Genomic DNA, 25,419 nt, shown 5'->3' with positions numbered 1-25,419 from the left:
CTGTGTGTGTGATAGCAATGAGGACAACATTGTCACATCTAGCCTGTAAACACAACAGCCTTGCTAACCCACATACGTGTGATTCTTTGCTGTTGCCTGTTGCAGAAGTGATCATAATCCTCTTTTATTTTCTCCTCAGTGTAAAATTTGGATATTGAACTCTTCAGTTTCATTGCAGAGTGCACAGATCTTTTTGTTGTCTCAAATTCGGTCTTAGTCTGCATTGTACTTCAGTGTCTCTTCTTTCTCAATTTTTCATATCTGATAGCATACTGTAAGAGGGGCATGGAGCAATGCTTTTCTCATGTTGCCTGATAACTGGAGAACAGGTCTTTTAGGGCCTTGGTTTAGGTTGATCTGTTTGTTATGAAATATTAGAGAAAAATATATCAAAAGTAGTGTAGCCATAGATTAAGTATGAAATAATGCAAATAGGTTTGAAAGCTGTTATAGCTAAAATTAATGCCAGATTAAAAAAGAAAGCTTGCCAAGATTTCCCCAGTGGTGATCCCTGGGCAGAGTGGCTGTTTATTTAAACTGGGACTTCCTTCTGACTGCTTAAAACAATAGAAAATTACTCTTTATCTAAAAGACTTTGCTTCCTATCTTAGATTTAACTGCCTTGATAACAAAACAAAGAAAACAGGATGTATAATTTAAACAAGACAGATTTCAGAGTTCTGTGATTCACTGCCCATGGAAAGAGTTCGGGTTTGTGCGAGCAGGAGAGATTTCAGCGTTAGAGTAGCATTAAAATGGAGAAGTGCCCTGCTGGGGCAGACCAGTGTTTGATGCAGTCCCATACACTGTCTTGGAGAGTAGCAATAGGAGAAACTGCTTGGAAGAAACCACCAGCTGCCTCTTAGCAATCCCTTTTCCTCTCCCTCTGCCAGCACCCTAGAATCCATTGTCTGTTTCAAGGTGTTTTGGAACATGCCTATTGATTCCTTTTATTAATTTTTTTAAGAACCTGTTATCTGTGAATTCTTCTAATTCCTTTTTAGCTTGCTGATCTTATCTGCATCCATAAGTTCCTGTAGCAGCAAAGTCCAGAAATCACTGTCTCTGTATGTAACTTTTTAACCTTTAGGGTGATAGGGATTTATGTTAAGTCAAATCAAAAGCTCAGATTTGGCAACTGGCTTCATTTTGCCCTGTCATTATGAGTTCTGCTTTTGTTAACCAACCTGGTTTATGGTATGCAGTACAGTACAGTAAATGTATTTCTTTGCAAGTGAAGTGACAAGGAGGAGCAATCATGTTGTTTGTGCTACTGTAAGACCAAAAGGACATTGTTAATTTTCCTTGGCGTGGATTAAGTGGATATGCAGCTGAAGGATTTTAGACTATCCAAGTAGCACCTTCCAATTTATTCCTTTTAGCATATAAAGGTCTGCACTAGTAAGGAAAGATCTCTCTAAACATTTTGACAATTTTTTGACAGGTTACTTTAGTGATTGCTCTAGCAGTTTGTAATATTTTTATGGAACTGTTTCTATAAAAGTATTCTTTGTGTGTCTAGCACAGAGGCAGTACATGTTGCGTAATTTTTATGGCTGGAGGGAAGAGCTTGAAACTTGTGCAGCTCCTGTGTATGATTTACATTATGCAGGAACAGGGTTTCCTTGCAGCTATTGTGTCAGGTCACTATCCTGCTGCTGCACCTGGCTCATTACGGGTCAGTTTTGCTCTTTTTTCTTTTTCCCTTATTTTTTTAACTGTACCCAGGTAGCTGTGTTTAGAACAAAGCACAAAAACCAGAGGAATATTAAATTTGCAAGTTTAGAGCATGCAATGCAGGAATACTAGTATTAGGTTGTTTTTAAATTCACAGCATCCTTGTAAGTCAGGAGAAAAGTCAATACATTTTTATGGAGTAGTAGTATCGGTTGGCTCTTCAACATTCCTTTCCTCTGTCTCCTTGTTACCAGAGTCGTAAAACTAAAACACGGTGACCTCAGAAGATAGTTATGGTGGCAGCACTCTATATACTGTGACTTTGATAGAAGTGTTTTACTTGACACTTGGGTTTTTCAGTGTAAGTATGTATTGACTGAGAAAAACCCACCATCTATAAGATCACAGTTAAAAGTCTAGTGCAGTGCTTGAAATGACTCCTCTTTTAAGTTGTATCCAGGCTATTACATTCTTATTGCTTATATTCGTGGGTTGGCATAGTTTGTGTATTGTGAATGTTAGGATTACTCTGGGAATTTTCACATAAAATTTCTGGATGTTTTAAGTCTTAATCTGACACTAATGAAGGTTTTGGGCTTGATTTCTCTCACATCTTCCATTATCATGAACAGGTGTAGGAGTAATTCTTCAGTGATGAAAAGTGGAAGTTTTGAGGGCTTTGGATATTGAAGATGTTAACAGTCTAATGTTGAATTACAGGCAAGAAACTGATAAGTAAGAAAACTTTCCATTTTGTTCTGGGGAGTCTGAAACTCTGTTTAAAATTAAAGTTCACAGGTAGTGTACGCTCAGAAGGTACAGTTACTTACAGCAAAATTCTGATTTTTTTTTTGTCTGACAGTTTCTAGCTGTACAGAGTGAATGTAGCTGTATGTAAGAGAATGTGGTTGTGTTCCAGTTAATTCAAAATTCAATTACGTTCCCATGTCAGGACCAAGAGCTGCCTCTATTTACACTTGTAAAGCTCCTGTTGAAAGAAACTGAGGTTACGTAATTTAAATTTAGGCCAAACTAGGTTCTTTTGGATGTTTTGGAACAGTGAATGATGCAGGAAAGGCCTTATTTGTCTTGTGTGTTAGAATTGTGTAGGGGTAGCACCTAGTGAGAATATATGCTGACCACAGTGGGATGCCTTTGCAAATAAGTTGTGTAGAGCTCCTATTTTAAGGTGGAGAACTCTACTAATACAGAAAACCTCTACCTTTTGTTTCCCTTAAAAGCAGGTGTGAACTTAATTAATTACCTGTTTGATCCAGTTAAGAGGCCCAACTTTATATTAACTATTTTGTTTCTCTGCAGTATTTTTGCAGACAGCTAGCTGCGAAAATCAGAGTATATTTAGGGGTTTCAAACATAACTTCTTCTCACATGCTTTTTTTTTTTTTTGTCCTGGGAAATGGAACTTTTTGACGGAAAAGGTGTTCAATATTTGTTTGGATTTTTAAAATAAATGAATGTTTTTTCTGCTAATTGCTTTCATAGATACATAATACCATAACCTAGATTAAAATACAAAAATACTACAGTAAATTTGAATTCCTACTAAAATTGCAGTGACAGCAAATTGATAATGAAAACTTGTTTATAGCCACTTGTTTTATGATTGAACAATTTGTTTAAGTTTTATCACTAGAGTACCCAAAATTGAATATTGATGAAGGGTGGACATGATTCTGGCTGTCATTGCTGCATTAATTTTGCAGAGAACAGCATTTTTGGCTGTTGTGGTTCTGCATAGGTGTACAGAAAGCAAACTGAACAAAACGTATTAAGCAAGAAGAAATATTTTTCCAATAAAAATCGAAATGGTGGGATTGTTAGTCAAATGTAAGTACAGAGATTTTAGGTGAGTTAAATCTAGGCTGCATCAAGTAAACTGAATTTAGGGTACAGTACGAATATTACAGGACATATTAATTTAATCCTATGGCTTTCTCTTCAGAGGAAGGGCTGGTGTATTGCAGTTCTCCTTTGGAAGCATCCAGCAGGCTTGTTGCTGACCAGAGAAGGGATCTGGAGGGAGCTTTTCGTCACAGGTGCTGTGTCTCACTCAGGCTTCTTATGCGGCTGCCAGGAGAGGCCTCAGCAGGTTCTGCAGTAACCCACGGTTTCAGTAGCACCACCTAAAACTCTGCGAAATGTGGTACAGTGGTAGAAATTCATGCTTTGGTTTCTGGTCCTAAAGAATCTTCAGAGACATCAGAAACTGAGTGCAGCTCTTTGTTTAAGGCATAGGACTTGATAGAAAACTGTTTTAAACAGCCTCAGAATGAAGAATGTGGGGCTTTGTAGGGTGCTTTTTTTCCTGCCAAAGTTGTATAGTTTTCAAGACTGGAGACTGCTTTAGAACAATAAGTGATGTTATCATACCAAAAATTATTTGAAATACTTCTAAAAGTTTGAGGAAAGAGAACTTTATTTACATTGCATTACAGCAATGGTCATGCAAACTCAGACAATGTATTGACTGAATCAAGCTAAAAATCGGTATGCAAAAAACAGGGACTTCTTGTCTTTGGGATTGCACCATGAGTCAAACGGTGTGCACAGAGCAGGAATTTGTGGAGTCATTCTGCAAACCTTGTGTACCATCTGACAGGTTTTTTAAATCCAGTTTGTTAAAAATATAATCTCTCAATATATGCTGAAGTCAAAACTTTCAAAAAAAGGATTTGCTGATATGTTCAAGTTTTAACTCTAAGCTTTCATTAGCCACTATTTCTAAAATCGTGACTTTGTATACAAAGAGGAGCATGGATAGCACCAGCCTAATTCTAGGACAAAGAACATCCATCCTAACTTTCCTACACAATTTTCTTCTCTGTTTTCTTGCAGACATGTTCAGATCAATCTATTTAAAAAAGCAAAAGAGAAGGTTCCACATTTCTTCTTCATCCTTTATATGTATTTATGCACCTGGCATGAAAGGCCATTCGCAGTGGCTGGAGCTTTGGAGAGCAAACAGCTGACTTCAGAGCTAACACCAAATACAATAATCCCAAAGTGCTCAAATTGTTTTTAGGAAGATCGAGTTAATGTTGTTCAGACTTCCCTGGTCAGTTGATTGACTCTAATTATTGGAGTTGTAACAAGGTGTTACAATTTATCCAGACACTGTAGAATTACGCAGGACAACTGATACCAGGTTTCTCGGGGACATTGGTAAGATGGATTGCTCACACGTTTGTTGTCACTTATTGCTATGACAGAAGTTTATCCCCTAGCTGCTACATCTGAAGCAGTTAATAACTAAAGTTAAATTAGGCTTAAATATGGACTGCAGCATCTGAGAAGCTAATGCATGTGTGCTTTGCAGCTGTGCTGCAGAGATGGCGTGACCTCGGGTCAGATGGTGAACAGATATAAATTGCCGTAGTTGGAATTGCCAGGCACTTGCAGATGTGTGGCAAACATCCTTGGGTTTCTAGAACAACCTGGGTACAACAGCATTTTCAAAGAACAGGCAAGTTGTAAGGGACCACATTCGGTCATCTGGGTCAACCTCCCTTCTCCAGCAGGGTCATCCCAGAGCACGTGGCACAGGATTGCATCCAAACGGTTCTTGAGCATCCCCAGTGAGGGAGACTCCACAACATCTCTGGGCAATCTGTTCCAGAGCTCAATCATCCACACGGTAAAGAAGTTCTTCCTCGTATTCCTGTGCATCAGTTTCTGCCTGTTGCCTCTTGTCCTATTGGCACTACTGAGAAGGGCCTGGATTCATCCTCTTGGCACCCTCCCTCAGATACTTACAGACAGTCATGAGGTCCTTTCTGTTGTATCTTCTGAAGGCTGAACAGGCCCAACTCCCTCAGTCCTTCCTCATAAGAGAGATACTCCATATAGCAAGTTGATAGTGCACTAAATGTGAAGAAAAGCTATACATGCTCAGGACCTTTTTGAAACCACCTGTAATCCAGAATTTTGAAAAACAGCAGATAAAGATCCAAAAAACTTGCATATTCATATTAGCTGGAACAAATACCATTTGAGTAATCACAGTAGAATGAGTTGACCAGGCACCTAAATAATTAAAACAACTGAAACTTAAGTAGAATAATACTAAACCGAGATTATTGATTTTACTACATTAAAAATTGTTGGGAACAGACAAGAGTCTATTTCTAGACTGTTTAGGGATTGGTTTCATTTTGTTTCATGTTAAGAAAAGTTATTGCTAAAGTCTAATGGGTTCTAGAAATGACAAAAACAGATAACACTTGATGTTGACATCTTAGTCTCTCTATCAGTGTATGGGAAACACTAAATTAGAACCATCATTATGCAAATAATGCCCCATTTTTGGGAGGAAGGGGTTGCCTCTTTCTTTGTCATCAAACCTGAAAGTCCTTGGTGTATCTCTATCTAAAGAGGCAGAACGTTTGTGCTTGTTCTGTAATTTGTTATCCTGGGACTCAGAATTAATCAGATGTCTACTCATAATTTACCAGGATCATTTCTAGACGCTACTGCATTTGAGGGACTGTTTATCCTGGGCAGATAAGCCAAAATACAAATCACTTGGAGAAGTGTGAGAAAAAACAGTAAGAACACTTCTAAGCTGTGTCTCATTTATGTTGATGAGATACTCTGAATTCAGAGAAAAGTTTTTCATTTCCCAAGCTACTGTCGTAAGTGTGAGTGTTTAGATCCTTGCTCAGTTGATTTCCTGCATATTATTTTGTCTCTTGAATGTTGAAGGAAGTTGGGATAGTGTAGGCATCGGGTTTTTTTACTGCCATGGATATTGAGAGGCTCAAATAACACAGCATGGTGTTTTGGGCCACCAGCTGGTGCTGTAATTGCAAATTAGCTGAGTAGCTTCAGATCCTAATAAAGTTATGCATGCTCCTTGGGTGTTTCTCAGACATGGGACCGGAGCCATGGTCTGGGAACATCTGAGCCAGATTCATTTGGCTGATTGATTCTTACTCCGTACCTTCTGAGACAGCAGCCTGCTGATCTGAAGGCGATAAAACCGGCACCTGCTAAGTGCTGCGATGCATTTAGTAACCCTGCTGCTGGATCTTGACCTTGTTTTGCATAGAGCCAGTGTTGGTCTCTCCTGTGGCAGGGTTCATCCTTGTGACCCCGGGGTGCTGTGGCGGTGAGGTCATGGACTCACGTCGCTTCCCGGGAGGGTTTCATGCGATGGGATTCTGTCCCTCCTGCCTGGAAGTGTGCTCTGCTGGGTGTGAGGCTCAAGGGCTCTGCCTACGCACAGGGGTACTCCTAAAATACCAAGTTGAGAATAAAGAAGCTAATAAATTTACCTTGAGATGTGTTAACTTTTTCAGAATCTTCCATGGGATTTCACAATCTTTCTAAATAGTGTGTTCCAGTATTTCACTGCTGTTACTGTTAGGGGAATTTTCCTGTTATTCATGTTTATGGACGATGTTGTTAATACATCCCGGGTTTTTTCCTCTGTGTTTGCTCTTTTATTTTGTAACCTTGTAACCCCCGTGTCTTTTTTTGATACACTTCTGACTAGCCGAGTGTTTTCCCAATTTTTATGTCTGCTGTAGTCCAAGGTACTTATGTTTGTAGAAAGCTACTTTGAAGCTACTTTTTCCTTATACTTTAGATTTTACATCTCCCACCATTTTACTAATTATTATATGGTGATGTTTAAATATCAAAACCGTATCCTTAGTGTACAGTGCTTCGCCCCTGTCCTGAGTAAGTTGGGTAATGATGAAAGGTAGTGGCTGTCTCTTCTGTGTGATCTCTTGTCCTTCCTGGTAGTGAGGTGATACTTTGCTTATAGTTTTGTATGTGCCCGCGTTACCTGAGCCAGATTTTTACAAGCAGGTCCCAAACAACCACTAGTAGTTACAGCTTTTTCCCCCCTACATGCACTATTTCACGACGAGCTACTTATTAGTGGATTTGTCACAGAAAAGGTTGTAAAGTGGTAAATCTTACATTCCACAGGTAACTAGGAACCTTGACTTTTATGAGCATGGTTTTCATACTTTGGGGTAAATTTCTCTCTCAGCAGGAAGTTCTTGCTCTTGGCAGTAATTGATACTCTTTGGATTGTTTTGGCCAAGCCAGTTTCAGTGTCTGTAGGTCTTACAGTATGAATGCTGGTTACTTAATGGAGGTAAAGAAACTATTTTATACATTTGTACTTTCTACAGTTCTTTTTTTGTTTGTTTGTTTTAATTTGTATAAAAGTATTCCCTACTGGCTTATGCTGCTCTATAAAAGGCATATATTTTCACGAGTCTGCTCCGTAAATTGAATGTCTTTACCCGACGCAACAGTAGTTTTAGGTAATTCAGGATGCTGCTTCACCTCTTTGAAGGCTTTTCTAATTGTTTCTTTAGCTGTTGAGGTGAAGGAAACACTGGTGCTCATGGTGGGTCCCACTCTATGCTGTGTTTTTTGAGGAATTGTGAATAGTATTGGTTCGTTCCCAGACTTTTCAATTTGCTTTGAATGCTACCTTATAATGAGTTGGCTACTTCTCTGGCCATTGTTAAGCAGGAAGAGGTAAGACTGCATGGTGTTGCCTGTTATTGTATTTTTTCATTTGGATATTTTCTTCACTGTGACTGTGCTCTTTGTGTTGATTTTGGGTTATTTTTGAGAATTCTTGCTCCTGTGAACATCTGTGCGTGTCCATTTAATTTAGCACATATTAGTTGTTATAAAACACTGCCTGATGTCCTTGCTGGTGGAGCGAGATGTGTTGCCATAGCTAGATTTAAATAACCTCTGTGTCCTGCTTTGAGTGCAAATGATGCTGTTAGTCTGACAGTACCATAAGGAAAACAGCTACTGGCATTCAAACTACTGCTGTTAACAAGGCTTGGATTTGATTAGACTGCCTAGGTCACTGGCAGCCTTAGATCACTGGAATAAAAGCTGAAGTAACTGGTTCCTAAACCAAACCATAACTTTGGATTATTCAGTGGATTGTGTTGATGGGGTAGCTGGCCGGTTTACTTCTTTTCTCCTGTGGCCTGAATCAGCCTTTCTGTAGCTTTTTACTTTGTTCACACATTGCTGACAATCAGAACCTTGAGTCCCCCCTGCTTGTTTTTGCTTCCTATTAGTCCATTTGTCTCAATTTTAATTTTGTAAAAAGCCATGAAGCACTTCTGAAGCAACTTGCATGAGGATGCAGAAGCAGAAGAACTGCATGGAGTAGCATGTGCTTCTAATAGTTTATGGTTACATTATCCTCACTGGCATGCTGGTAGATGGATTCAGAAGTAGTTTGCAGTCTGACAGAATATGATTAGTCTGCACTTACTGGTACACGTAGTGTCTGGGAAACCCTGATGTAAGTCTTGAAAGGCTTTATCTCAACAGTTTTGCTTGATAGCCTTTGGGAGCTTTTTTCCAAAACAAATGACTCACAGCCCTTAGGTACTTCATAGACACAGTGAATGCTGTTCTTTGTACATGGGAGGAGGGAGAACAAACAGTTCACCTTTTTGCTTTTAAAGATAGACTTTATAAACAAAACAACCCCCACAAGTAATATGCTGGTGTGTGGGGCGAAAAAAGGTCATAATGGAAAAAGGATTTGAAGTATATAATTTTCTGACATCTATAATAAGCTTGTTAGTGTTTTCTGGAATGTTACCTGTTCGTTTTATGCATGGAGATGTGTAAACTAAGTTCTTTTGACTTTGTGTCATGTTTCATTAAGCAAATTTTATCATTACATTTCATTGCATGCTCTTTAAGAAATGAATTTGGTCAATTGAATATGCATAAACAGAAAAAGGGTTTTACTATATCAGAGGCCAGCTAATTGAACTGTGGTTTTAGCATGTGACCACATATGGCATAAAGCTGATAATAGAACTACTCTTTTCTCTCTATCTCCCCACAAAATACCTTTTTAGGGCTGGTAGTGCTGTCTTGCCTGGTTTTGTTTGCTTACCTTAAGTTTGCAACTGATCACGTAATATATTCCAAAATAGGAATGCTTGGCTAGTCTGAAAATGCAGTATCATGTTAAGCCCCTTGTCTTGTGCATTGCTTACCTGAAAGAGGGCTTTTGTGGGGCAGGGAACAACCAAAGACAACTAAGTCTTGTTAAGTGTGTAGCTGGTGTTATCAAACTGATGTGTGTGCTATAACATAGTAGTATATTCTTATAGCTTGGGTTAAAAACAAAACAAAAAAAAACCCCATTAACACAAACCCCCAAACTGCCTCAAAACTCCTGTTTGCCAGGAGACCCGAAGGCCCTGGTTAGAAATGCTTCTGTTAAGAGGGAGGATGCAAAACACTCCCTCTGTGGTTTAAAGATTAAACTTCCAAGGGTAGCTGTTAAAAGGGTGTCATGACACTGGAAAAACCCAGGCTAGTAGTAAATGCTGTAAATAGCAGAAGAATGTTCTGTGACATGAAGCTTAAGATATCCTGGCACCAAAATGGCTATTGGAGACAGTAACATAATAAATTAAAATGCTGATTAAAATGATGCAAGATTGCCTGGAAAAGGTGGTTTCTAAAGGTGAAGCTATAGCTGAAGAGGAAAGATAATACAATGGTTGGACTGTTGATCCAGAGTAATGAAAGCCACGTTACATTTCTAGCTCCGTAACAGCCATCTTGTACAATGAAAGAGGCCCATGGGATGCCAGCTGGATTGTGCTGCCTTTATGCGTTAAAATAGCGTTTTCCGATAATTACTGCTGGATTAGCTGAACTAGTGAAAATCCCTGTTCAGATAAAGCTTTCTGGCACTTGCAGTTAGCACAAACCTAAACAATGGATATGCTGATAAGGAGTCTTAATTTTCTAGTGTGAGCAGAATTGTTCTTCAACTCACCTTTGCGTTATAGTTACTCCACTAAATAAGTTATTAGTACAAATAATCAATGAATGTATATGTAACTTTACTTTTAAATTCTCTTTTCCCAATTGGTGTTTACAATTTTTTTTTCAGTTGAAAAGTATGATGGTTATTATAAGTCTCTACCTTTTAGTTCCTCTGATGTATTTCCAATACTTAAAGACACAGAATAAAAGCCTTAATTGACTAGAGCTGCTGGTCTGTTTAAGCTTGTATTCCTGCTTTCTAGACTGAATTTATAATTTCAGTTTAATGAGAAGTATTTGCTTATATGTAATGATTCACTGAAGAAACTTGGGTAAGAAAAGATAAGCAGAAAAACTAAGTACCAAGTAGTAGTAACCTATGAACTACTTTCAGTTAAATACTGGGCTCTCAGTGGAGATAAGGTGTAGTGAGTTACAGTCATTAAAAAGGAGGAAATAGAATAGCTGACATCTGATAATAACTGATATTAGAAGAAAGTGTCTAAACATCTCTTCCAGTTTTGATAGTAATGGACTAAATGCACTCTTATTAGATTAGGATTTTTTTGGATCCAATTGCTATTTTGAAAACTTCATTTTCCTGTTTTTCTAGTAAAGGAAGCCAGTAACTACTTTTGTCCCTGCCCTAAAGGAAAAAATATTTTTGTCAGAACTTTAGGGGACTTCCCGAGCTGTTAATACCATTGTGTATAAAGGACTTATACAGTGGATTTTTTTTAATATAATGCATTATGTATACAATATAACACACAGAAATATAAAAATCTGTAGACTTTTTTCTTCTGAGTGATGTTTTAATCCAATTTTGGCTGTTCTGGAGTCAAATCTTGTGCCGAAATACAAATAGAAATTCACACGCAGAGGTTTGGATTTGTTGCATAATTATTTGTACTTGTTCATGCAGATATACTTAAAGGTATGATTTGTCGTGTCTGGGAAAGTTTTAAAATAAAACGACTCTTGAGAAATACAATCTCCTTTTGCTATAGCCTGTAGATATGATGCAATTTGTTCTAAAACTTGGAAGTAGAGGTAGGTGGTATGGTAATGGAACAGAAGTCCTGCTTATGAACATGGATATGTTCCTGTTACTGTAGATCCTGGTGTTTAACAGATTAGCATATTGTCCTGGTTTCAGCTGGGACACATATTTAAGATTAAAGTAACTGCGAAACAGAGTTGACTTTGGATTCTTAAAATTCAGATTTTTGTCTCTAAACATTGAGCAATTGCAAAGCAGAGAGAACAACTGGAGAGACAGCTGAAACATTTAGGAACTGGGACCAGGAAACCAAGGCAAACACAATTTCTCACTGTTTAGCTTGGTAACTGTTTTTCTAGTGTGAAGGCAGATCTCAGTGACAATATTTGAGAACCTAACTTGCAACGCATCCTAAAATGAGGGAAAAAAACCATTGCAATCTTAAACATTACATTGCCAAGAGATTTGAAATACTAAAAGAGCTACTCTCTGGAAAAAATCAGTGTGTAATGTTATGATAAAGATGTTGATCAATATAACTTTCTTGACCTTGCATCATAATTTAGTAACTTCTTATATGTGGGTGTTGTCTGCTCTGGAGTGAGATTGTTCTTTGGTTTTTTTCACATTGTAACCATTTTGGTAGAGTTTTGATAATAGACCTATTTCAGGGCGGCAAGATATGGTGAAAAATAGTTTTGGTTTTACTCATTGAGATGACAATTCCGATGTCCATTTATGTTGGCTGCTCTGCGTGGGTAGAAACGCTCCAAACAAGTGTTTCGAGCACACAGCTGCATTGATACACTTCTGTTCAAGGGCTGTGTGCTTACTGCCTCTTCACTCCAGCCGCTTAATTTTTATTGCAAGAGATGCTTGAAATAGCTGACATTGTGAGAAAATCTAATAGCTTCTACTCAATGGTTCATGGTGCATCTAGATCATCCAATTTTCTGGGACAGAACGTTAGATGTAATGAATGCACAAATGTTAATTATTAACTAGATTGAATTAGTTACTGCAATCGTCTGCTGGTGCTCAAAGTTAAAAGTGGGTCACTGAGTCTCAAAATACTTTTGCAGTGAATTCTAGCATTGATTTTCGTATTTCTCCTTGTGCTCTTCCTTGCCTGCTGGTTTAGAGAGGAAGAGTAGAGCACTTCAAGCCTTTTACTTATACCCTCATTAATGTAAAAGTAACCTGCCCCTTCTGTTAAAATTACAGCAGCATGTACATTTCAGGACAGAATCCTCTAAATCCCTCTGCCAGCTACTGAAGAAGGATTTTCTTTTTAAATTAAGTGTGTGTACTATAAAATTGTTGTAGAATTTTTATATCATACTACCTTTATTATCTTGTCATCGAAGTCATTAACTGGTGAAGCCAACTTCAAACTTAGTGAAGTGCAACATTTTTTACTTCTAGTTCTTAAATAGCACTGTATGAAGGATATTCAGAGGAAAAATGATCACAGGATTGAATGATTATAGGTTAATTTAAGCTGCATTTAATAGAAGAATGTATGAAAGTTAAGGAAAGTTAAGGAACTGGATTTTAATTACCAGACTTAGTATTTTGAGGGAAGTGTATTATACAAATTGCTGGAAGAAGTAAGGAATAAGACTGTGTGTGAGGTGGAACCAGGAGTTTCTTCGAGTTAGAGGCTGAAATCTTGATTGACTTGAAGTCAGACTTGGAAGAAAGGCTTCTGAAATGACTGTGTGAGTAGCCATTTCAAGACGGATATTACCAATACATAGGGTACAGGAGGAGTGAAAAAATAATCAGTTGTGTAAAAAGGGGATATTTACAGATAAAATGATGTGGGAAAGAAGTCAGAGTTATTCTAAATAAGGCTGAATTAGACTTGCCAAAAAGTAATTTGGATCAAAGAAGAGAAGAGAGGAAGAAAAATGTGCTGTTCAGTGAGTAAAAACAGTAGTTTGGCATGAAAATTGAATTCATGTTTCAATATAGGTGATAACTTTGAATGTGCTCAATGGTAAATGTAAATTAACCATAATTGAAGTGGAAGCAGAATGCTTCCAGATTGTGTCAACTTGATGATGATAACCTCTCCTTGATTTGTGAAATTTGTATGTGGAAACTGGGCTCAAAGAGGAGAGAAGAGCTCTACTGTAGAGAGGCATTTAAGTGGAAATTTAGTATTCCTTTGGTTTACAGATTATCATAAATGTCTCCACTGAATGCACAACATGAGAATGCTCATTAGATCTTCCTGTACAAGGAAACAATTGTAACTGGAGTAATTTTTGCAGATCAGTGTTTGTTTACCACACCATGACTGCTCTTGGGTTGCTTAAGAATTCACTTATTTAGAGTCGCTTGAATAAGGCCCTGAACTTGCCTTATCCTGGTGCCCTCGGAAATAAGGACAAGATTGTCAAGAGATGTGTTTATATTTGAAGTGTTTTGTAGCACAGACTTGTTAAGAGATTTCAGAAATTCAGGAATCAATCTTACATGTTTTGTTGGGAGGAGAGTATGCAAGAAATAAGGCTTATTACTTATTATTAAATATTCAGATATTTATTTGGTAGTACACGTCAGCAATATAAATACTATGTAGTTTATTTAAACCTCTTACTTTTAGACATTGAATATTAGAACTACTAGCAGTGCTTAAGATCTTTATTTATAGACTACAGAAGGAGAGGCTGGTTGCAACTTCAAGTGTGAAATGCATGTTGTTATTTTTGGAAGAACATTCCAATAAAATGAGGTGCTAAAGCAGAAATTGTCATAAATAAGGTACTTGTATATCTGCAATTTGGTGAGGTGTTCTCAAAGAATTTTATTTTTTCTAGAGCCATACAGTGTCTTATTCAAGATGGGAGTTCTTGGAGTTCATCTGCTCCAGTCACCTTGGTTGGGTTGCTTAGGGCCTTGAGATTCCACGGCTCCTCTGGGCAGCCTCTCACTGATTTCTTGGTGCAACTTTTTCTTACCTGGTTAGAAGCTCCTTTTCTGCAGTATTTGACTGTTACCTCTCATCCTTCTGTAGTGCACTTTGCAAAGATTGTGTCTCTTATTCCCTGTAATGACCTATTGAGTAGTTGAGAATGGCTGTTATGTTCCTGCCTTAGCTTAAGACTGAACAAGCACAGCTCTTGAAGCCACTCATCGTGCATCTTTTTCTCTAGCCCCCTTAGTGGTTTTCTCTTTAGTTTGCTCCAATTTTTCAAAGTCTTTCCTTCCACTGGGGAGCCCGAAACCGGGCACAATGTGCCAGATATGGTCTGAATATAGGGGAATAATAGCTTTGTACAGCATTGTGGGTTTTTTTCCTAGCTGCAAGTTTTTGCTCTTGCCTCCAAATTTCTTGATGTTTCTGTCATCTGGTTTCTCCAACCTCCTGAGACACCTTTGCACAGTAGCTCTACTGTACAGCATATCAGTCTAGCCCAATTTATGGAAAGCCATCCATAGACTTGCTGAAGTTGCATTCCATCCCATTTTCCTGGTCATTAACAGCATCATAGCTGGTGTTGACCCCTGAGAAATGCACCAGTCATAGCATACCAGTTAGATGTCAAACTGCTCACTGCAATCCTTTGAGCCTCTGGCTCCCTAAACCTTGGTTCTTGTTCTGCTAGAGAGTGGTTAGATATTGGCCTTTTTCCAGCTGTCAGGAACTTCTCCTAATCACCTTGTAAAGATATGTTAAAGTGGCCTCGCAATTTCACCACATACTACCTCCACCTGTGTTGGGTGCAAACTGTTCCATTTGATGGACTCCCTGTATCCAGTTCATCAAACTGGAACCCCTAACTTTATTTTCCTCTTCTTCAGGTAATACTCTAGTACTCATGCAGACCTGGGAAGTCTGAGAACAAAAGTTGCAAGGCAAATAGGTGTAGCCTTTTCTGTGTCCTTTGCTGCTCACAATTACCTTGATTAACCAATACTACCATAGAATGGTTTGGGTTGGAAGGGACCTTAAAGATTCCCACCCCTGTGCCCATGGGCAGGGACAGCTTCCATTAGACCAGGTTACTCAAAGCCCCATCCAACCTGGCCTAGTTTTCATTCATGTCAATGTCAACGTCAACTTGGTGTTTAAAAACAATTAATAAAATACAGGTTTTTTACTTCCGTATTTTTAGGTGAAGTTAAATTTTAGAAAGACAATCCTTAAAGGCTCCTTAAATGTCTCAGAGATCAGCCATGTTGCCTTTAAACCACTCTCTATATCAGAGACTGCCGTTATATTAAATTGGTGATGTAAAAATCCTACTGTCTTGCTATTCCAAGAGGAGTTGGGCGTTCGTTATCTGAAAGTAAAATGAGTTACATGATCTGTAGTGATGGTAATGTAATGACGGCTTCTGTTGCAGTGTGTTTGGGAACTTGGATTGCCCGGGAAATCTGGACTCCGAATGCTGTGATTTGTACCATGTGTCGAAAGCTTAAGAAATAACATAAGAAGGTCACTTTTTGTTAAAATATGGATAGAAGATAGGAAATGTATGTTAAGTGTTTTTTCACAGGAAATCGTCAGCTGTCAGTCTAGTTGCTGAAGATGTTGTTTTTCTTGCCCACTTAAAAAGGCTTTGCACAGCATATTGGGCTCAGATTCATGGAATTGTAGCAAGGAAAGCAAAGAGCCACCAAAAAATAGACTATTTATAGCAAAGAAGTAATGTATATGGATAGCTTTTGGCCCTGGTTTTTAAGACCTTCAAGTTAAAAGATTTGAACTTTTCAGTCTGTAGTGATTGTTCCTATTCAGTAAAATACTGATTTTATGGTTGATAGCTTTGTTCAATTACAGGGTACCCTGGTCCTTACAGATTGGTTAATTCCCAGATTTTGCTGTAGAGCTTGTTTTTCATTAGCTTTGACAACAGGTAGGCAAACCAAGAAAGTGATTTTTGATAAAAATCTGTCTTGAGATAGAGGAAAAATCATGGTAGGAATCTTCTGTTCCTGTTTTACTGTTAAGTAAAATCACTATCCAGACAGTATTATCCTTTACTGTGGCAAAACCTTTGGCTTGAATTGCCACTGTATCGGATCTGCATTGAGGAAACGTAATCTGTTTCAATTACTGCAAAGATACTGCATAACCTTTTAGTGTAAATAAAGTAGTAAATGCCCTTAAGAAATATGTTTGAAGAATCAGTGGAAAAATGGATTTGATTATAACAATGCAGTATTTTCAGGGAAAAATCTGGGTAAATTACCAAAAATGCCATGTCTAAGAGAACACCCTGTGTAAAGGGATAAAAGAAAACAAGAATATGGATGAGTGCATGGAGGAAGCATGAACTGAATTATCTTATTTCATGGTTCTGTGGAGTCTAAATGTAAGACCTTATTTTACCAGGATAAAAATAATTGCTAGAAAGACTCCCCCATCAGTGTAAATGCATTACAGTGAAATAGCCTCTGTGTAGTTCTGATTTTTTTTCAAAACCTCCTTTGGAAACCTTTATTGGGGAAAAATCTTCATGATTCTCTATAGAATAAAAAGATCTAGAAAATTCTATAAGAAAGTGAGAAAGTATTGCTTTTGTCACTTGTAGGTTGCTTCATTGAAAATCTTATCTCAAAGCTCAATAATGAAGGCTTCTAATAAAGTATTTCTGTGGAGTTATCACTGAGTTTGCATATGAGGCAAGGACCAAATCTTGTGTATAAAATTCCAGCATATCCAAGTTCTTACCTCTCTGTCTCAAACTTGGAATTTTAAGTAAACCTAGTATTTTTTTTGACAGTAAGGTTTGGACAAATTTTTTAGTGTCTAGTTGTTCAAAGTAAATTCTTCACTGAGATTTAAAAGCGTTATGTTTTATTTTAAGGATGTAAAGTATTGTCTGTACGAGGCTGAGCATTCTTTCTGGACACGTATAGGTAACATTCTAGTGCTGCATTTTTTTTTCAATCCAAATTCTTTATAAGGAAAACCCTGAACCTGCAGTGCAAGCCATGAAAAGTTGTTCCTCTTACCAGGCACAAAAATAGTTAAATATCTGGACAGGAGTACAGTAATACAAAGTATTTGTATATATACAAGTATTTGTATAGGTACAAATCAAGGTTAGCAGGTAAACTATGGCAAATTAAGTGATAGACATGAAGTCTTGAGTTTGATCTTGGTGTTTTTAGATAATAGTTTTGAGCATCTCTGGTTTTACAGAAGGCAGTGTCTACTGTGGATGATAAAAGTTAAGAATTTTAGATTTTTTAAAAACCAAGACAACAAATGGTTGTTCCTTTTGTATGCTGGAGTAAACACACCCCTTCCTTTGTGTATTAAATTATTTTAGTTTCTCTTCCTATTTAAAAACTGGTATCTGGTTTTGGGTAATTATACAGACTCCTTAGTTCAAGAGTTGAGAAGTGGTGACTTGTACTGGTTAAATAGTTCCTCGCCTGAAATGTATGCATGCTGAGTATCTTAATATCATTGATTTGTGATGACAGTTGGAAGGTTGACTTCAGAGAGTATTTATGAATTTAGGTTTAGAGTGGAGATTGTAACTAAATAAAATTAGTCACATATGTATAATAATATAGTATTAATGATTCTATATTATAGTATTAATGATTATGTATTACATTATTGCATGTTATTGCACATATGCAGTTAGCCATTGTTAATATAACCAGTTTCATGCTACTCAAAATCTATGGCTTTTATTCTCCTCTTTTTAATTCCTGTCAATACTTTGGGTTTTTTTAAGGTTTGTCTCCATGTAGTGTGGCTGTTTCTTGGTTTGGCTGTTGTCATATTCTTTCTTAGATATTCCTGATTTCCACTGAGGGAATAGGTGAATTTTTATGTGACTCAGCACAGGAAAAAACTAGAGACAATATTGAATTGCCAACACAAAATTACTTTGTCCACTGCATGAAATATGGCATGTGAAACAATGTTTGGGAAAAAAAAATTTCCTTGGGTTGATAATTCTGTGTGAAAGGTAGGCTTTCATTTGACATCAAGCTGCTGTTCTAAATAATGTTTCTTTTTCTGCCTGAGTGTCCTGCAATGATTTCCTTCAGCTGTTTGATATTCACCTGCTGCTGTGGAACAAGCTACAATTGCAAAATCATCAAGGAGCAGATTTATAGCAAGAGGAGAAATTTATGCTGTAAATTTTCTGGCTCCAAGAGCAGACTGCTCTTAAATTAATGTTAAATGCTTCTATACACGAGATGAAAAGCAATTTTCTTGCAATGGAAGGTGCTCATTGAGCAAAGTAAGTTGGCCTTCAACAAACTGTACCAACTAAAACTCTGGAGTGTTGCAGAATTCTGTGCCAAAAGCAAAGCACCTTTCCTATGCCAGCTATTAAATCCTAATGATTCAGTTTCCACTGCTTCTCAGCAGTACTAGTTTTATTTCTAGTTGGGACTTTCCTATGCAGGATTTTCTACTGCTTTCTGATGTTGCAGCTAATCTGTATTCTGAGTAATTCATGAGAAGAAAAAGTGGGAGAGATGAATGAATCTCGGTTATCAGAGACTGAGAAGTGGGAGAGATGAATGAATCTCTCGGTTATCAGAGACGAAAAAGTGGGAGAGATGAATGAATCTCTCGGTTATCAATCAAAAGTTTTCTAGGCACAGGCAAGTACTAACTCATTAGCAGCAGAGCTGTTAGTGAAGCAATCTGGAGCTACTTCTGTATTCATCCCCTATTTGAACAGCAACTCTTGAATTTGATCTGCTGGAAGGAATCAACAAACACTCTTGTTCTCTGGGGCATTGTAGTCTCTGAAGAAAAATCCACATGAAAACTGATGAGATCAATCAGCTGGTCCTAACCGAGTCTTATTTTAAAACCTAAATAGCAAGTAAATACGTACTAGCTGAGGTGTTGGAGTGGTCATTTGAAGTTGGGTGCAAGTAGAATAGCACAGCTTAGTTCCTTCTGCTGTACTAAGCCTGAAATGTTCCCCTGCAGCAGCATATTCAACTGGGTTTTAGTAATGCAGAAAAAATCGAGACTCTTGCCTTTTATCCATGGATGAGTTAGAGAAAATTGGTTTATTGTAAGAAGCACTATGTTAATCTTTGCTGAGTCCAAATGGGTTGTATTTTCCATGATGTCCTGTTGGTGGTGTGGATGCCAGACTAGTTGGCAGGAGGAGGTAGCAGCTGTTATACTCAGCCTTCTTTGAGATGTCCTTTTGGCTAAAGTTCAAGAAATTAGTAAAATTAAAGTGGTTGATTATAAGTTAAAAACTAAAGTAACCCAAAGTTCTTCCCCTCTGCCCACTCACATCACCCTCCTCAACAAATCCGACCCCCTTCCCCTGTTCTCCATAATAAATATTCATTTATGTAATGGAGTTCAATCTGGTTTTCAGCAGACTATAATCTGAGGAGCACATTTGAGGGCATAGGAAACATTTCTTGTGTTAACTTTAAGATGCTGACAAGTAGCTTAATTGTTGTGTTAAGCCAAATGAGCATCTTAGAATACATGACAACTTTGTCTACAGGATGTCTGTTTTAGTTAATGAAAAGTAGTGGTACAGTGCACAGTATGTTGTGGGCTTTTTGTTGTTGGTTGGTTGGTTTTGATGTTTTTAATAGCAAAACAGAGAACATGTGTTTTCACCAGGATGTGCCAGTCGGGGTTCATGAACAAGCAGCGAAAATCATCTTGCAGAACACCACCACCAAGATACATAACTTGATATCTGGACCAGCATTTAGCTGCTTTTCAAAAACGTGTATTTTTAAGATATTTGGATTGGAAATGTATGGAATTTCTTTCTAGCTTTGTGCCACATGGTTTGAAAATCCTAAACAGGCGTTTGATGAATCAGTGTCTCTTTCCATTCCTTCTGCCCCGCAAAGACTGCACATTTAAGAACATGTTGTTATGTCTCTCTAAATTGAGAACATAGCAAAAAAAATCCCTGAATCACCAGAAGCAGCGGTAGTGGGAAATGATTTTCAAAACCCTAATTGTTACATCACTGAGAAAAATACTAAAGGTTGAGAATGAGAGCAATCACAGCTTTTCCTTGCTCTTGTTAGTATAGTTAAATGATCTATTCTGTGGCTGCAATCGTGCTGTTTTTCATATGAGTTTGATCGGTTAAGTATGTTTATCCTTTTTAGTTCTTGAGAGAGGAAAACCAAGCATTCACTTCTTGTGGAGAGGAAAAAAAAAAAGGCTTAAGTCAGCAGACTGTGGATTGGTGTCACTGTGCTTAAGAACTTGGGAGTGAAAGAATGAACACATTCCATCTGGGCAAAAGAATGATGTCTGTTAGGGTTCAGTTTGCTATGGTTTTTGAGCTTTCCGTATGATCTCATCACTGGAGGAGGAAAGTATATTCTCCCATAAGAATAATCTTATAGTTATGATTCATTACTACTGTGGCTTTTTGTGTGAGCCTTTTGAGTGCCAGACCTCCCCCCACTCTTCCACCCCAAATAAAAACCAGCCACCTTGTCTTTGGCTTTATATGGTATTGCTGTAGGTGGACTTACCCAGAATAATGGTTGGCTTTAACAATCAGAGCCTTACATCTTTGTCTAGAGAAGAAGTCTTCCTAAAATATATTTATTGAGCTATTTGTCAAACTTTACATTTTGGGAGGAAAGCTTGTACACTTTGTTTCCTAAGGTTTGGTAAGCACTGTTTTGCATGAATGTTCTCTTGTTTGAGTTTTCACTTTTCTGCAAATATATATATATATATAACTCATATACTGAGTTTAGTAAGCTTACTTGGGAACATACAATTTCTCCATTTTCATAGTTAATGTTCAGATTGTCACTTTAGTTCCCCAAACCACTGCCCTAATGAGTTAGCAATCAGTTCTTAGAGCAGCTGTGCCTTTTGGCAGTATCATTTGAAGCTGGAGATAGATCCCTTCGCTCATTCTCCCGCATCCCCCAATGAGTTCTCATATGGGGAAAGGGCAGGCTAATCCAAGTGTAATGGTTTCTGGAACTGTTACATGACACCAGGAAGAGGCAAATTTGTAGAAAGACAAGTAAACCCTGTAGGATGCTTGGCAAATAGGTGAAGACGTGGCAAATAGGTGAAAACCCTTTTTGTTTTCTCTTTCAACATGACTGTAGATGATTTGTTTATTTCCCACTAGTGAAAAGTAATCTGTCCATAAGAAATGTGCATTTCTGAACAGACCAAAGTGATTCTGGTGCAGTGAATGAAGTCATCCTAGCACAGGTCAGTTCCTGCATGTAAGGGACATGTGTTACAGCAAACCCTGTGGAGAGAATTCATGTATAAATACGGATATCAGTGAAGACTTGTTTCCTGTTAGAAGTAGAGCAGGGAAGTGTAATAAGCGTGATAAGCAAGAAATATAATAAATTATACTGTTCTGATTCAGTTGGCTCTTTTTCCTTTGAACTGAATTTTAAGTTCATATATATTTTTAAAGGAATACAAGAGCACTGGCTCAGGTTTTAGCAACAGTCTGCATGTTGAACTCGGCATTTTCCTAGAAAAAGTTGGAACATGGAAAAAAACCAAACTTTGTTTTTCATTAGACCTGTCAAAGATAGTCATGAGCTACCAGCATGAATTTTTGATTGGTGTAGTAGCCCTTTGAAGTTAGTAGAGTTGTAACAAAAAAAAAAAAACAACTTTTTTTTTGAGACTTAAATATTTACTTTATAGTGTTTCATGGCTACAATATATGATATACCATATTCAAATGCTAAACTATCAAATGGCCATTGAAGAGCAGACTTAAAGATTCTTTACTAAAGCTCATGCCTCCATGCTTTTCTTCAAAACGAAATGTAATCACTATAGAGAATTGTTAGTAAGAGAAAGTAATTAAATAAATCTCCCCTACATCTAGTAATATGGAATTATTGAACTCTGGAAAAAGGCTAGCATACTGTGATGGTTTAATTTGTTTCTAATAGGGATAGCTTCATTTTTCCATCTCTCTGTTGCAGCCTGATAAACAAAGTGATGATTGGTGGGAACTGTTGGCAGGAGGGGAGTATGTCACCTTCAAATTGATACCTGGATATGAAAATTACATACCTGGAACATTGAAATTTTAGTTATATGATTTGTGTGAAATGAAGGCAGAAGTTTTATTGTGTAGTGATTGAAAAGGTCAACTGAAAATTGTTTTTATTTGTAACTTCTAAAAGTATGTGAATCATCTCATACCTTTATATGGATAAGAATAATTCCCTGTTAAGAAAATTGTTTTATTTTAAATAGAGCATGAAGTATTTGAGATCTAGACTTGGGTAATAGTTCCAGTTACAAGGCATAGCCTGAGAAGCAGAACTAAAAATAGTTTAACAGTTGTTAAAGAAAAGCTAGAAATTCTACTCAAGGTCATCGTATTTGCACTTGTGAAGTGTGCCATTGAATACCAAATAGTTCTAAAATGAATAGGTTTTTCTTTTTTTTTTTTCCCCTTCTCTCAGTATGTTAAATAAAATCATAAAAACTTCTATAAACTTAGGCCTGTGAAAGGACCAAGACAAGGCAGAGAGAATTCTCTGAATAAGAACACCTGATCTTTGACGGTCTGTCCTAATAATTAAGTCTTCTGATCACTGTACCATTACTCAATGACTCTCTGGTTCTACCTTTGTTGTAATTGGAACATATTAGCTTAGAATAATAGTCTCAATTTTTAATAGAATTTTTTTTTTTAATCTGTCTGGCACATGACTGAGTTGAAGTTACTTTTTGGCAAGAACTCTGCGAACCACATGGCTCTGCTTCCAAATCAGTATCTAGGTCCTGTCACCTACGCTTTATCATGCTCGTGATTGATCCAAATTCAAACGTAGCAAGAAATTGTTGTGGGTTCAGAAGTTTTCCAAGTTTACTCTAATACTGTTAGGCATTTTAGAAAAACCACTACTGTTTGTCATGTACTTTGTGAACAGTACAGAATGTTTCTGGGTTTGAACTTTAAGATGTGTGCCAAAATATCTAAAAATAAAGGAATCCAGTAGGTTCTTGCATTGCCCTCTTCTCAAATGATTGAGCATTATTTAACTGTGCCATATTTTTAATGGGGCTGTGAAACACATAAAAGTTGTAACTAAATTTATTTTCTTTGCGTCTAATCTTTCTTCTTGGATCAGATGTGGTCCTTCCAGTCTAAACTGTAAATTCGGCTTAGAAAAAAAGCACTGTATATATGTATACTATAATTTTAATGTCCCTACATTGAACTAGTTTCTGGCTAGAAAAAGGGTGGTCTAATTAGAGGTTGCAATCCAATTCTTATCTAGCTATTGAATAGTTGATGAGACTAGAACACATGCATTTTTAAAATTAAGAACGTATTTCCTCATTTGTTCTTGAATCTCTTGCGTGCATAAGAGACGTGATCTCAGTACTCCCTCTTCTCCCCTACCTTGAAAAGCATCCTAGTGTTCAGTGCTTTTCTAATTGTTAGATTGTCATGGAAAGTATTATAGAAATTGATGCCGTTTTCTCAAAAATGTCAGTATTGAAAGTTAACAAAACAGCTGGATACAGTGCAGAATTTTCTTGTGTTGGGAGACAGAAATAAGATATTAGGAAATTCAACATGGTCTTTAAAAAAAACCAACCCAACAAACACACACACCCCTCCCCAAACCAACCAACCAATCAATAAAAACCACAGCCTCCCCCCCTCCAAGAAAGATGGGTGGGAGAGGCATCGTCTCCCTCCTTCATAAAATATGAAGAAATACTTCATTTCTTTCCTTTTGTAACTTTTGAAGAATGTATGTCTCCTCAGCCTTCTCAATTTTCCAAATGGCAGGCCACATTCCTTACAAGCCAGGCATCATGTGCTTTCTATAATGTTGGATGTACCGGAGTGGTATGTTCAGAGAATTTGACTTACTGATAAGAAATCATTCCTTTCTATTTTTACTTCCTGTCTACATCTGGACATTTCCCGTAAAGCCAACTTGCATAGTGTCACCCTTTTCTCTCCTAATAAACAGTGTGTTTATGGTATGTTCTGATTTCTCATGTTTCTAATATGGTGACATTCGTGATACGCTCCTTTGTAACTTTAGGCTCTACCTTAGCTTCCAGATGACTGGCATAATCAGGATTAGCTACTGATAGCAATCTCCTCATGAAATTGCACTTTTCAGTAATCAATGGAACCTTTTCTCAGGGAGAAAATGTTACATCTAGGTGTTGGCTGTTGTAAAATGAGACAAATCCCAAATGCATTCCATTTACGAGCTGGTGAATTTTTTGTGCTGAACTTTGTCCCACGTGTGTTTGTTTTCTTCTATATATGTTAAAGGGAGCAAGGGCCTTCCAATTCTCATCTCTTGTGGAAGTAACTGCCACTGGAAAATCCAAACTGTATGAAGCTAGTGTGACACCAAATTCTTTGCTCTTCAGATTTTGCAGAAAACTTTGTGTACTGTTATGGCATTTAATTAAAATTCATGGTTGGTGGTGAGGAGAAAGCAGAGGGGGAAAGTGCAGGAAAAGTAAATATCTTCTTGATCTCTTTCATTAGTAGTTAGGCCTGTCTATCTTGACCACAACTCTCTAGAATGAACACATGTAAGCAAAATGTCAAAGTACTACAGGGTTTATATTCAGAAAGGTGGGTGTTTCAGCAAGTTGCAAGGAGTATTGCTTTAACATTTTGAGTTTAAAAAAAAAAGCTGACCAGAAAATTGATGGTTTGCCGTAAGTAATTTTATTTTCTCCTCCAAAATATTTGTATTTTAACAGTGAACAGAGTATCTGCCAAGCACGAGCTGCTGTAATGGTCTATGACGATGCCAATAAGAAATGGGTACCAGCTGGTGGATCAACTGGATTCAGCAGAGTTCATATATATCATCACACAGGCAACAACACATTCAGAGTAGTGGGCAGGAAGATTCAGGATCATCAGGTAAGAAAATCTCTGAAAATTTGGAATGTTAAGAAATAAATCTTCATCAAAATTATG

At 37.4% G+C, this 25,419-nt stretch overlaps 1 protein-coding gene across 5 annotated transcripts in view; it reads left to right on the top strand.

Moving 5' to 3' along the window:
- ENAH (ENAH, actin regulator) overlaps positions 1–25,419 on the top strand; it is an 87,192-nt gene that overhangs the window by 17,805 nt on the left and 43,968 nt on the right. For all 5 annotated transcript variants that reach the window (XM_027696638.1, XM_027696637.1, XM_027696635.1 and 2 more), the window contains exon 2: positions 25,197–25,362. In XM_027696638.1, coding sequence (XP_027552439.1) covers positions 25,197–25,362 — 166 coding nt within the window. The remainder of the gene's footprint in view (positions 1–25,196; positions 25,363–25,419) is intronic.

This window comes from Neopelma chrysocephalum, unplaced genomic scaffold (assembly GCF_003984885.1).
Source record: "Neopelma chrysocephalum unplaced genomic scaffold, ASM398488v2 Primary Assembly neopelma1_108, whole genome shotgun sequence".
Taxonomy (NCBI): Eukaryota; Metazoa; Chordata; class Aves; order Passeriformes; family Pipridae; genus Neopelma; species Neopelma chrysocephalum.
The sequence above is the reverse complement of the archived record's forward strand: the minus strand, read 5'-3'. Positions and strand labels throughout refer to the sequence as shown.